Source organism: Neopelma chrysocephalum, unplaced genomic scaffold (assembly GCF_003984885.1).
Source record: "Neopelma chrysocephalum unplaced genomic scaffold, ASM398488v2 Primary Assembly neopelma1_147, whole genome shotgun sequence".
NCBI lineage: Eukaryota > Metazoa > Chordata > Aves > Passeriformes > Pipridae > Neopelma > Neopelma chrysocephalum.
Window position 1 is genome coordinate 9,093,981 of NW_020897809.1, and position 13,944 is coordinate 9,107,924.

At 35.8% G+C, this 13,944-nt stretch overlaps 1 protein-coding gene across 4 annotated transcripts in view; it reads right to left on the minus strand.

Annotated features, from left to right (window-relative positions):
• CUNH3orf67 (chromosome unknown C3orf67 homolog) overlaps positions 1 to 13,944 on the minus strand; it is a 72,012-nt gene that overhangs the window by 18,197 nt on the left and 39,871 nt on the right. For 3 of the 4 annotated variants that reach the window (XR_003537002.1, XM_027700927.1, XM_027700928.1), the window contains exons 14-15: positions 11,044 to 11,457; positions 4,936 to 5,142 (exon numbers count right to left, since the gene is read on the minus strand). Coding sequence is in view for 3 of the 4 variants with exons in the window: in XM_027700927.1 (XP_027556728.1) it covers positions 4,936 to 5,142; positions 11,044 to 11,457 (621 nt within the window). In the remaining variant the exon portion in view is untranslated. The remainder of the gene's footprint in view (positions 1 to 4,935; positions 5,143 to 11,043; positions 11,458 to 13,944) is intronic. The other variant, XM_027700929.1, reaches the window with a different exon arrangement.

The following is a 13,944-nucleotide window of genomic DNA, read 5'->3' on the forward strand; positions in this document are numbered from 1 at the left end:
AGCCTCATTTCATAGTAAAGAATACTCTGCTTTAGTTTTGCAATTTGACTTGATGTGAACAGATCCCTCCAGGGGTTGTCAAACTGAGCTCTCAGACGGAATAATACTGGATTTAAATATCACTCCTCTTGTCTGTCAGACTTCAGTTCTGCCAGACCATTTCTGTGTTAAGCGGCTTTCTTTTCTGAAAACTCACAAAGGTGGCCAGAAGACCTTCCACAAATTAGGTGTGAACCTGAAAGTATTCTTTCAAATATTTTGCAGGTCAAGACTTATGTGACCAAATTTATATTTAGGAAGTTGCTCGGGGAACAAGTAATCTTTCTTCTCTGTGAATACTCCTTACTCGAAAGATGGGTCTCAGTGGTGAGCGTTATATGGAGTCTGCTAATGCAGCATCACACCACTACAAGCTTCCAGGATATATCAAGGAGCTGTCCTGGAGAATCCTCCTTCTCCTTTGCATTTCTGACTGAGAAGCAGGGAATTCCCTTATAGATGATCTCTCTCCAGAATGTTTGTGTTATATCTGAAGTGGTGCCTGAAGTGTGGAAAAAACTATCCAAGAAGCTGAATGGTACAATTCCCTGACAGGCAGGAAGGTCTTACTGGATCTCTCGAATAAATCAAGGCATTTAAGCGGAAATGTTTTGTAAGCTTTGCAAATTTTCTTGGATAATGTGTATTTGTGTGGGTATAAACTTCACATTAAACTCTGGAATATACAGAACTGTGTCTTTCATAGTGTTGCAAAGCTAACGTGGATCTTCATAGATCTTAAGATTTAAGGAAACATTCAGGTAAGACATGGTTCAAATAAAATCTTTTAAAATATTTAGTTTTACATACACATATTATTGATTTGAAACTGTACCCCACACACATTTTGCAAGGGTTTACGATTCCCCTTCAAAGTAAATCCATTTTAAAATAGAAGTTTTTCATATTTATAACTGATAGCTATGCTGGATAATGTATAATATTCAAAGAGATTTTATTCCTTTCTGGCTGTCATAGTTTACAGCAGCTGCTAAATAACTTACATTTCAGTGTTTTCTCCTGACAGCCTATATTCAGTTTGTGGTAAACTACCATAGAATATAAAAATACAGTTTTAGTATATCCATTTTATAGTTGTTTAATGACATCTGCTCTAACTGCAACTTAGCAATATGATTGATCTATGTGCCTTTACATTCACGATGGTTTCTCAGATTCATTAGTCAGTAACATGACTCTAATGAATCTGGAAATCAGACTAACAATGGTAAGTGATGAAAAAAAAAACCTAGCTAAAAATGTGTTTTACATATAAAATATTACTTTGATACATAAATTCACTATTTAACATGATTATACCCTACCCTGCCTTGCAAAACATCACAGGTATTTCAAAATGAAAGATACACAGAAAGCTGCCTTCTGGTGGTGCTGTTGCCATAGATTCCACTAAAAGACAAAAATGTATAAAATGAATGAAAATTTGGAACAAAAATACTCCTTATTTATCTTTGAAAAATATAAGAGAAAGCAATAGATACTACTGATTTAAAGAATCAGAAAGATATAACCTGAAAACACATGTAAGCATGAAACTTTAATCATTACAAGAATTTCAAGCTGTCCTTAATTTCTCAAACTACAATATGAGGATTATTTCCATTTCTTTTCTATATACTGCACTGCTAAAATCATTTGCCTACATAACTGGAAGATGGTTACAGATATATATATATCTCTTTATATCTATATATCTTCATATATCTTTAGATTTATAGCTTATATATATATATATACTTTTCTGCAGTTTGTACATCTGATTTTTGATGGATTGAGATTTGCAAATTCTCTTGACTCAACTCCAATGATGGTGGTACTAAAGATCAGTGACATAAAAACAAATTTGCTTTTATTGTACAAATCTGTATTTTACATGATCTATATAAGGAATAAGTATACATATAAGGAACACTTCTTTAAAAACTGGAGGCTGAAGAAATTATGAGATTACTAAAATTGGGAGATGAAGGGATTGAGAGCAGGCCTGTGGAGAAGGACATATGAAGTGATTCTGCCCCACTGTGCTGCCCTTGTGAGACCCAACCTGGAGCACTGTGTTCACCTCTGGAATCCTCAGCACAGGATACACATGGACCTGTAGGAGTGGGTCCAGAGAAAAATTATCAGAGCGATGGAAGATCTGTCCTGAGGAGACATGCTGAGACAGTCAGGGTTTTCAGTCTGGAGAGGAGAAGGTTCTGGGAAGATCTTATTGAAGCCGTCCAGTACCTCAAGGGGCCTTACAAGAAAGATGGGCACAGGTTTTTCAGCAGGGCCTGCTGCAATAGGAAAAGGGGCAATGGTTTTAAATTAAAAGAGGGTGGACTTAGTCTAGATGTAAAGAAGAAATTTTTTACAATGAGGGTAGTAAGGCAGTGGCACAGGTTGCTCAGAGAAGCTGTGGCTGCCCCAACCCTGCAAGTGTTCAAGGCCATATTGGAGGAGGCCCTGAGCAACCTGGTCTAGTGAAAGGTGTCCTTGCCTATGGCAGGAGTGTTGGATTAGATGGTCTTTGAAGGTCCCTTCCAACCCAAAATATTCTATAATTCTATGATTCTATGTCTTACATCAAGAGCATGTATGGCAAAAGACCTTTCCATTTCAGCCAACCATTTGAACACTGGCACAGCATTGCTGCATTCAGAGCCTTCTGAAATGTTTTAAGCATATCAAAATATACTAAAATTTAACACCAGCAAACCAAAAATTCCTTCAACTACTCTTTTAAAAACTTCTGTACAAAACCTGCTTGGGGTGATTAAATAATCACCTTCCTTCTGTTCCAAATGTTGTTAATAATCTTCTTACATACTAAAGGTCTAGAAAGTGAATTATCATCCTTACATTGATATTCTGCATTTTTCTAAATATTGGAACAGAATTACATCAAGCAGTGTTAAAACATACTCAAAAAACTTGCATCACATCTACGAAGATCTGGTGGTCTGGTAGATACCTCAGAAAGGAAATATGAAGTGAAACAACAGATTCTGTGGACTATCTGACATTGAACTGGTACAGAGTTCCTCCTTTTCAAGGAAGAGGTAAATGGATAGGGAAGACCTGGAAAGCTGAATTCCTTTATTATTGTGAGGGACTAAGTTGTTAGTCCTTATCTGAGAAAGATTAAGTTTGTTTTCTCAGTTCTCTCTTGGAAATTAAGTTCTTACCATTTAATCTTAAAACCTCAATGTCTACCTTGCAAAATGCAGAGGAGAAACCTGACAAGGCTGTATGTGTAAGGCACACCTACGCTTCAGCCCAGCCAGATGAACGAAATGTGAAAAACTTCTCTCTCAAACAAAAATATCTTGCCTTTTACACTTGAACTACGTAGAAAAAGATGGTCATAAAGGAATGTTATGAAAAACTACAACTATATAAATTGCAATTTAAATTACTAACCTATTATATCTAAAGGCTTTTTTTAGACTGATGCTATTAGTCTGAAGCTACAGAAGCTGATCAAGGCAGTAAGATCAAAGAATTGTCTTTGCAGTCACACTGTGCTTCTCCAAATACTGGAGCAGTACATTTTACTTCAAAAGTTCATTTTGTTTTAGTCATGTAATTTGTATTAACCAAATCTGACATGTCTAAATATTCTTATCAATTTCCTTATAATTAAACTACTCAAAAATTAATAAGGCTGCTATTCGCTATGTTTAATTGAGTTCCATTTGTCCGGTCTTGCAGATTTACACCATGTTTGAGTCTATTTAGTGAACACTAAGAAAACGCATTGGAAATACGATTAAATCAAGAAAATGTGCAATGTTGACATATCTCAAATAGTTAAAACCAACTAATGCTTCTCTGATCCTGCAAAACACTACTCTGTAAACCAAGTTTTTATTTGTACAATTACCCACCTACCAATACATCTCATCTGAAACCTCCATTTAACAATGTACCACAAAGTTCCAACTCTGTTGATCATTCACTATGGAAGATTGTTGCCACACGCCTCTATCTGGGCCTTGTAGAACCTTGGAGGTAATTTGCACCTAACATTCTAGAGCATTTACTCTCCAATAGTTTATATTGGGGCAACACAGATGTGTTTACTTTTCTAACACTGGATCTGCCTCTGAGAGTTGTGTTGTGTGCTTTACTTAAGCCACATTCATTGTTTATTATGGCTTCAACTATAATAAAATAACAGCTATATTGCTGATATATAAATGGAGTTTGAGGTTATCCAGTTTTACAGCGGCTCCTGCAAGTACCTTTATATAGTTCCTGAAGTTATTCTGTGATTTCATACATTCAGTACTTTTTGGTGGACTGTAACAAGTACTCTGCTTCTTATATCAGTACTCTGTCACATAGTGCAGCTGTGTGTGATTTTGTGCCACTTTGTACCAGGACAAATAATGATACAAAGTGTAAAATACATAATGATCACATACTAAGTGCTCAGAACTATTGCAGCTTTTTGCTGCTGTTCTCCTACTTCAGTCCTTTAAACATTTAGCTTTTCACTATATGAAGCAATTATTTTCCATTACCCACACTGTAATGCAGCTGCTGACTGGTATATCTGGGTTTCATTCATTTTGGAACTATTTTTAAGCACTATATCACACACCTGCAGCTTGTCAGCCACTATTGTGACAACTGTACAGCCTACACAATTATTCAGGATTCTAGGAAGGAATATATACAAGATTTGCTCTTTATCCATGATGGTACTACAGAACCTGCTGGAACTGCATGTGTCTCAGTAGCATGCTTTACTTGAAAAGTTCTAGAAGCCTTTGGTGATGATACCTTAAATTTCAACGCTACTTAAAGAAATTTTAATATTCAAGATCCCTGAGTCTCAGAATTGACAGAAACTATACAGAGAATATACTGTGGGTTTAGACTTACTGGTGGAAAACAGGAGTTCCAGGCTGCTGTATTATCATCACTGCTTGCACTTATGTTAACATTGTAGGTATCTATCTGTGACGTGCTCAGCCCATGTGAGATCCCAGTATCCTGTAGTTCTTCATTTTGTTGTCTCTTCATGCTGGCCAGCATCTGCAGGTCAGACGAACTCAGTGTATTTGAATTGTAGCTTCTCCAGTCATACTCCTGTGAAATAAAATGGAAAAGTCAACAATACAGACAGGATCATGGAACGGAATAGATGAATGAAACAGAGACCTTGGAGAATCTCTCGGAGAATCTTCAAGAAGCTACAATACTAAAAGAGAAACAAAATGTTTACTAGAAAAGATCGGTTAACAGATTTCTGTTCAACTATGAAGATCAAGCATATTTATATGTAATTACAGGAAGGAAGAACACCAGAAACACTGCAGTTTCTCTCCTGTTTTTATTGCAGTTTGAATCCAGGGTGTTTGGTGAAGTTGCTGTTTCACTGCAGTAAAAACAGGAGACAAAATCAGGCTTTAAGAAGTTCAAAAATCCAGCAGCTACAATTGCTCAAGCATTAAATGCAAATCGTGAAATAAACCAAATCACACAGTTATCACAGTATCATCAACACCATCAACATAAGACTTAGTTATTGGTCAAGCGCAGCATAAAATTTCTCTGTAAAGCTACATGTTAGCACTAAATTTCAAAAGTTATTTTGGCAATTTGCTACTGTATAAATTTTCAAATAAACTTCACTGTCTTTTTGTTTTTCTTTATATCCATTGGTTGAATTGTTAATGTAACTGTAATTGTCATATCAAATTTGATCTACAGGCTAAAAGCTGAAAGCACATACTAACCATTTTTCAGTTTGTACTTAAGCCTCACATAAAACCTTATGATAAGATAGTTTAAGGTCACCCAACCTGCTGTGGCATCAACTTTGTTTAAAGAACTCCTTTTTTAAGAAAAACTTTCAGTTTTTTGAAAGAGTCCACATAGATTGCTGTTTCACAAAGGAACAGGTCTGATACTTGAGGTACATGGTTTTGGTTCTGAATGAAACTACAAAGCATTTCTGCTTGAAAAGTGAATCCAAGCAGTGACCAGGACTTCAGATCAATGGAATATTGGCCAGTGGCCTATGAGACACTACAATAGGACCCCAGAGAGGGACACTGCTTTGATTCTAGTGAAGAGAATGGAGCTTTTAGACCAGGAGCGTACATGTTCCTGGCAGAAGGGATGATTCCACAGTCTGCTTTGCTGTGAGAAGGCACCGGGTAACTGAAGACCTCAAGAACACATGCAGGTCAGCGGTACCAGTGATACAAACACTGCTGGCTTTTCCTGCTATTAATGCAGTGTGTATATGTTTTAGTGTGTCTTGTAGGGGTACAAAAGTCACCTTAGCACCAGAAGACATACAAAAGTATTACACACCAGAATTTTGATTACAACCTCCTTTGCTTTCTTCCTATGTATATAAGATACAAGGCACAAGAAGAGGACAGAAGATACAAGGTATAAGAAGATGGCAGAAGCAGTTTGCACAGCTGCCACCCCTTTTTTACCTCCGGCTTTCGAGCTCCAAGCTTCATTCCTTACTAGTGTTATTAGTTCTACCATTTTCAATCCTAAAATAATACAAGATATTTACTCTAGACCCTTTCTGAATGCCTGTGACTCGCTCAGTTAGTATTAGTCATTTGTTCACTTTGTTATCCTTGGGAGCCTGCTTTGCTCTGATGTTTCAGTATTCTACCAGATCTACAGCTGCTTTTTTATTGATCTTACTGAAGATGCTGATTTCCTGTTAATTTTTCTATATATAGACCTTCTGCAGTGATTTGATTATTATAAAAGAAGCTTTGGCTTACCTTTCTTATCTCATATAACCAGCAATTGGCATGTAGTCATTATACTGACAGCACGAACTGGAGGTCTGCAGCATAAAAGCCCTAACCATTGAAAGAACTCTATTCTCATTCTCTTTTTAATAAACGTAAAACATTGCCCAAACCTGCTTGTCCTCTGCTTTCCATCTATGAAGAAAAGTGCATAGATTTTTGGAATTTTTACAGCATAATTCTAAACATGCTAATGTTTTTACCCTGCAGCTTATTTCAAATTGTCATTCTGCTTTCTTTTTTTGTAATGGTCTCACTCTGGAAATACCACATTCAGGAAGGAGAAGAGATGTCATGACAGCTTTCTGTGTTAAGCATCCCATTCAATAAACTCCTAATAAAGGAGAAAGAGTTTGGACTACTTATTCTTCAGATTCAGATTACTACTACCAAAAAGCCTCTTTACGAATTTTACTTTGTCTTAGTTGATTTTCAAAGAGAGAATTTGAAAACTGAATTTGAAATTAAGTTCACTTTGTAATTTAGAAGAAACTTTTGATGTAAGAAGTAATTTTGCAATACTCGTAAATTTGTCTAAAATTAATATTTCATTTAGTAATTAAAAGCTTATCTCGTCTATTTGCATATCCTTCCTTTACAATAAAGTATTTTTATTAAGCACTTAAAACTTTTCCTAGATTGACAAAACCTGTTGTTTAAAGGATTTTTTTCATATAAAATGACATTTGCATTCTTCTAGGTTCAAATGATTTGTTCAGAATTGTCTGAATGTAGTTATACATGTGGAAAACTTTAATTACCAGCTATCTACATGCCCACAATATTACCCAGAGGGCTATACTTCTTCCTTAATTAAAAATATTTGAACTTAATAATAGAGAACTCTATTAAAACATGAATAAAACATTGCAAGCAACCAGGTCCTTAAAGCGTATTAAGCAGCTGGCAAATCAATTGCAGGAAGAGTTGGTTAAGCATTTTTTTCTTTACTAGTCCTCTGTACAAGCACAAAAAGGAGTGTCAAAGAATTCCAAGGAAGGGCTTCTGGATGGGAAAATTTTAATACTTGATCAAATTAAGTATGAGAGCTAAATCTGCCAGATACTTTAATCTTATATTTTGTAGCAACAAAAACGAGGTCTGTAGCTTTTGAGTTTCTATACATTGATAATAGGATTTGTTCTTGAAAAAAAATACTTACAAGGAACCAGTTATAAGTGCAATATATTTACAGCTATAAGTGCAGTATGTTAATAACCCCACAGTCTAAATTAACAATCAACTATTACAATCCACCTAGATAGTGTATATTTAGCTAAATTCTACAGGACAAAGTTGACAACCGCATTAACTTTAAGAAAAATAATCAATGTATCATTTCATTTCTTATAGACAAATAGATTTCAGTTATTATTAGTAACAAACATAGTTGAATTTTAAGTGGAACAATTTTCCAAAACTGGAAAAATTCAGGAAACAAGAGAGGAATAGATTTAATCATGAAACCATAAATAGTTATTGGAAAACAGAAAAATTAAATTCCTATAAATTATACTAGAAGGGAGACAGAATGCAAAATACAAAAAAAGTTTGTTATATGCTTACAGACAGATACTTGGATATGAACCTATCTAAGAAACAGAGAATCAGATTATCAGTATCAACTGAGGGTTTCCTATCACTAAAAATTACCGAAACATTATCTTACTTCTTTCCAAATACAAAAGAACTCATGCATTGCATTCTTCCACATTTTCTACATCACTAGTGGCAATTCTAATGTCTTTTCCAGATCATAAATAGACAGAACACATGCTGCTATTCATAGGAATTTCTCTGCTTTTTGATTTTTTTCCATTTTATAGTCTTTAAAATCACCAGCCACTGATATTTTTCATTACCATAAAGTCTCAGCACTGTTTCTGATTTTCACTTGTACTATTGTATTTCATTCCCCTTGCTTCCCCCTAATCCACTTCCTTCCCAAAGGAAACCTGTCTCCACAACTCTCATGGAAGAGCATGTTCTGTTTTTATCAGAAAACTCCAAGGCCTTTACCAATCTGATAAGCTTCTTGCAGAATACAGGAAGAGATTTCCAGAATCCCCAGTCTGAGAGACACCTCATAGGACTGTGAGACACATAAACCCCAGTCCCTGCACCAGGACTAAAATAGATTCATTTCACGAAAGGCACTGAAGAATCAGTGGCATGTTGTGCATTTCCCCATCACAGAAAACACAAAGAAAAGCTGAATAAATGCTTTTCTAGACACTATTCTTTAATCTGGTGCCCAATTTGGTATGCTCCTCCTACCTCAATGCCCAGATTTCCATACCCACTGTAGGACTGTCCATCCTCAGCAGCCAGAGCAGTCCCAAGTAGGCAAGGTAGAACCATTCAGCATGATGACTCTGCCCAGCAGCCACATCCTTGTCCCATGGAAGTTGTCACTCCTGCTTCCCCCTTCACAGAGGCTGTCAAATCAGGTAACTAAAATTAACTGTATTGACAGGTCACAGAATTGCTACAGACTAAAATTCCCACAGCAGAATGACAGCACCCTCCCCTGCTGGGAATAGTGACTGCAGTATCCTACAGCAGATGAGACAAGCTACAAGGACAGAAAACACAATAATGATGGAAGATATCCATACCCTTCATGCAAACGAGGTATATGTCATGTTCCAAGACATTACTGTAGGTAATTTTTTTCCAAAGAATGCATAACTGCTTCATAGAGCCCCCTAAAAAGAGAAGCATCTATTCTTTTGGTCTCCAGAAGCATGCAATACCTGGTTTAAGATATTACAATACAAACCCCGCTCTTACAATAATGATCATGCAGTAGTTTGATTAAACATCGCTGCATAAAAATGTCAAAAAAAAAAATCATAGAACAGTAATCCTGGAATAAAGACCATAAAACTACCTGACCTGTAGAAGAGACAGCTGCAAGGGAATATGATATACAGCCACCAAGTAGGAAATGGCACAGGTAAGAATATTAATTAAAAAAAAAGATTATTCATTGTTTCTTACAACAAACAGAAGAATAAGAAAGCAGCAGTAAGGAGACAATGCATTCAAATAAATAAATGAAGATATGTATTTTTTCCCACAAATAACAGTTAAACTCTGAAATTCACTGTCACAAGGCAAAGGCCATAAAGATACAGAAAGCAACTACAACAAATCTGTAGAAAAAAATTCCACCACCAGTTATTCACCTCAAAGACAACACCTTTCACTGAAGAAATTGCTATATTAAGGACTGCTGGCAGGAAGCCTGCAAGGCATGCTGGTGAGATATTGCTGGATGTTCTCTGTCCTTGCACTGTTACTGTCCCCAGCCACTCAAACTGACTGCTGGGCAGAAGATGTTGGCTATGGGAGTCTTTGGTCTCTTATCCACTGACATGACAAAACAAAGTCTGTGGAAGAAGCTTGGCATGTTCCACTGCCAGATACTCAATAACAAATCTAATCCTCTCATAACACATTTAGAGAAGAGGTCACATGTCAGAAGACATGGATCTGCAATGACTCTAAGCCCAAAAGAATTCTATCAAAACCCAGGAACATACTGGTTCATTTGTGTTTTACAGAATACACTTGATTCTTGTGCTCCAGTTCCCAATCCAAAGCACAGTACTATAAGCTGAAGACACAGGAATTAGCTATTAGAAAATATTGAAAACATAATTGTCTTCTTTTCTTCCACAAAGAAAAAACTAGAAATAAACAACACCTCAGTGAATGTAGCAATTCCTTTAATAGCTTGGTAATTCAGCTTGTGGCACAGCTTTGCTGCTGGCTCTCAATCACATAATTTATTATTGCTCAAGGCTGTTGCAGAGAGACTATGAAGTGCCCAGATTAACACTCTTTCTATGGTCACTCGTTAATATATCAATTCAAAATCTGTCAATTTTCCTTAGCAATCGTTCAGTCCCAAACTACTTTCTAACTCCCATATTTCCAAAATGTGAGTTGCTCAATGACAACTCTTTTTATCTATAAACCACTGTGATTTGTTTTATTTGGAGTATTATTTTGTGTGCTACAAAAACCTACAAAACCAACTTTCAACAGATAGAGCTCAGTAAATGCTGTTATGATGAAACCAGAATATGTCTGGATGAAAGATGTACTACTAATTATTTAATGCAAATGAGTATATCTAATATAGCTTCTCTATACAATCTAGTAATTTAATTTCAAAGTAAAAATCACTTACACAAGTCTGTGCTGTCAGACATGAATTTTCTTTTGAGATTTTCTTGAGAGACGTTTTACTGACGGATCTTTCTAATTGATCAGAAACTCCTTCATATCTTTCAGTTTTTTCAGATCCATTTCTAATTGCTTTAAAGGACTTAGATCTACTTTGAGTTGGAGAAAGAGAAAGGATAGGCTTCAAGCTTCTCTGAGACCTAATAGAATCTGTTTTTCTCACAGTGGAACTCTGTGGGTTTGGTAAGATGGTCTCAGCGAGGTTATGTTTGCTGTGTTCCTTATTCTTCCAGTATTCAGTTTTCCATGACATCTTTTTTAATGGGATCTCTTTAAAAACTGCTGAATCAGATGTTCCTTGTCTACAGTGGCTGATCTCAAGGTTCCCAGTACCCTGGATGAGTCCATTGTTGTCATCCTAAATTTAGGAAACAAAGCAAGGGCAGTTGGTTCCCTCTCATCATCACACAATTCAGTTTTACATAACCTTAAAACATTTCAAAAATCTCTCTTTAATCTCTGCTTTCTAATTCTAATTTTGCAAGGATTCTGAAAAACAGATGCTTTTCCTGGTAACTACACTGACCATATCATAAACATATTCTTACATCTCAAACAGATTACTCTTTTCAAAATGTTGCCCCAAATTTAGATTGCTGGTAATCTCCCAAACCTGTGTCTTACCTGATAATTATAATTCCAATAAAATTTATTAAAACTGTAAACCAAAACTAAGCAAAGAGTCCTCAACAATGATGTCTTCCCATTGAATTATTAAAAATCCATATTTTCACATCGCATCTTCAACTTAAATGTAGAAGGAATAACTCCTACTGAGATCACTTTGCTCACCTCTGGTAATCATATGGTACAGAATATCATATTCATTACCATTTGAATATAGTTTAAGAATTTTAGAGGTTAATCTGTTAACCTTACATTCGTGCTTCTAACAATGCCTCTGCAAATCATCTCATGAATCAAGTGTACAAAGTTCACTCATACCCCATCTCAACAACAAACAGCAGGATTGAACAGATGGGACGAAAAATAATGGGGAAGCACATCTAGTGTTTGCCTCAGTGTTCTTACTCTCAAGGAAGAAAGGATGAGAGAGGCCTCATCTTCATCTCACGATGCTGCTCCTCTGCCATATGCTACCACACAGGATGTGAGGCAGTATATATTACAGGATTCAGCAAGACACTGAAATATCATCTGCTGTGTTGCCTCTCACAGCCACGTGCAGTCCTACTGCACAGGAAAGTGATGCAAGTTTGTTACTGATTTCAGTGAGTCCAGGATTGCACAGAACGAAAAGTACATTCAAGAAGATAATAACTCAATTTTATTAATATAGACATTTTGGAAGTTTATATTTAATTCCATCAGTTATTTCCTTGAATTAGGGATCTGTTCTTCCCTCTTTTTCATGGATTTTTATTTTCCATGTTATCTTAAAGTCTGTACTATAAAACCCACATGAAGTTACGTTAACTCAGGATAGAAGATTAGTAAAGCAAACACTGTATTTTTTCCCCATATTAGAGACAAATAAGTAACTTTGATTTATCTGAAGCTTAAAACCCTCACACCTTTCCATGTCTCTTTAGGCATACCTATTTAGGTTCTAGAATAATTTGTTAAATACTAAATCATGAAATGGTACCAGAAACATCTCTAAAGTTTGCTTGATTAACTACAGTGCAGCATATGTAAACTGAAGATGAGAATGATTTTCCTGAGGAATGAGCACTTCCACTGATGTATTGTATCCCTTGAAAGGACATGCAGATGGGCAGTTCTGGATACATAAAACTAGTTTCTCTTGCTGGGTTGTAATTTTAAGTTGATCATTCCAATGACTCTGAAGGGCCCCCTACTAGGAGCAGATGGGATATAGTTTCTTGATACACTCAATAATGAGGTATCATTGAAATTATCTATTGCCTTTGTAAGGGTACATTATCATATTTAATCTTATGTCTTTATTCTTTGAACTATTTTATTTGTTCATTGAAGGCTTCACTGAAGCACTGGCCTGTTACACTTAAAACAGCATTTTTGACAGCGCTGTGTGGTATGTGGTCACACCTGCCACAGTTGCTTAACTCTTGCAATCAGTAAGAGTTCTTGGTTTTGCTCTGGGGCTGGCACAATCCATAAATGCTGCCATGACAAGCTTAATCATACAAAGTCATTGAGAGAAATCTGAGCTGAAAGCATGGACATTCACGTAATTACAAAATAAGTCACTTAATGGTGAATGGTTCCAGCAGAAGAAGCAATTTTTATCCTTTACTGATTATTTGACTCTGATAACTGAAAAACAGCACTGAACTATTTCAGTGACTAATTAGTAACACTAAAGGGAATTTATACATACTTGCTGTTTTCAGTTTGTAAAAATTTCTTCCCCAAAAGCCAAAAGTTACATAAACTGTCTAATTCTAGCACAGTTATTGTGCATATCTTACGGATCTCAGTATGGGCAACACAGACAGAGTCAATGTCCACTTAACTGAAGGAAACAGTGACATAAACTGAAGGAAAACTTTTGGCCTTTTAATCAGTCTGACACATTTAAACTAAAAAGGTATGCAAAAATCTTCTTATTTGTTTTAATTAAAAAAAAAAAGGAAAAGTTTTACTTATATTTTCCAGGAGAAAGGCAATTTACACTCACATCCAATTATTTAAATTGTAGGTTGAGATACCTATTTTATTTGTTGTAATTCAAGAGCATGTACACATCCATGTGCGTTATACACAAACATAGTTTATTTGAATTTCAGAGGAAGTTGTAATCATGATTACTAGAAACAATAATGGTGTAAGTTTAACATATATTTAAAAAAAAGCCAACACTGCAGGATTCAGCATAACTTGGTCAAATAAATATTTT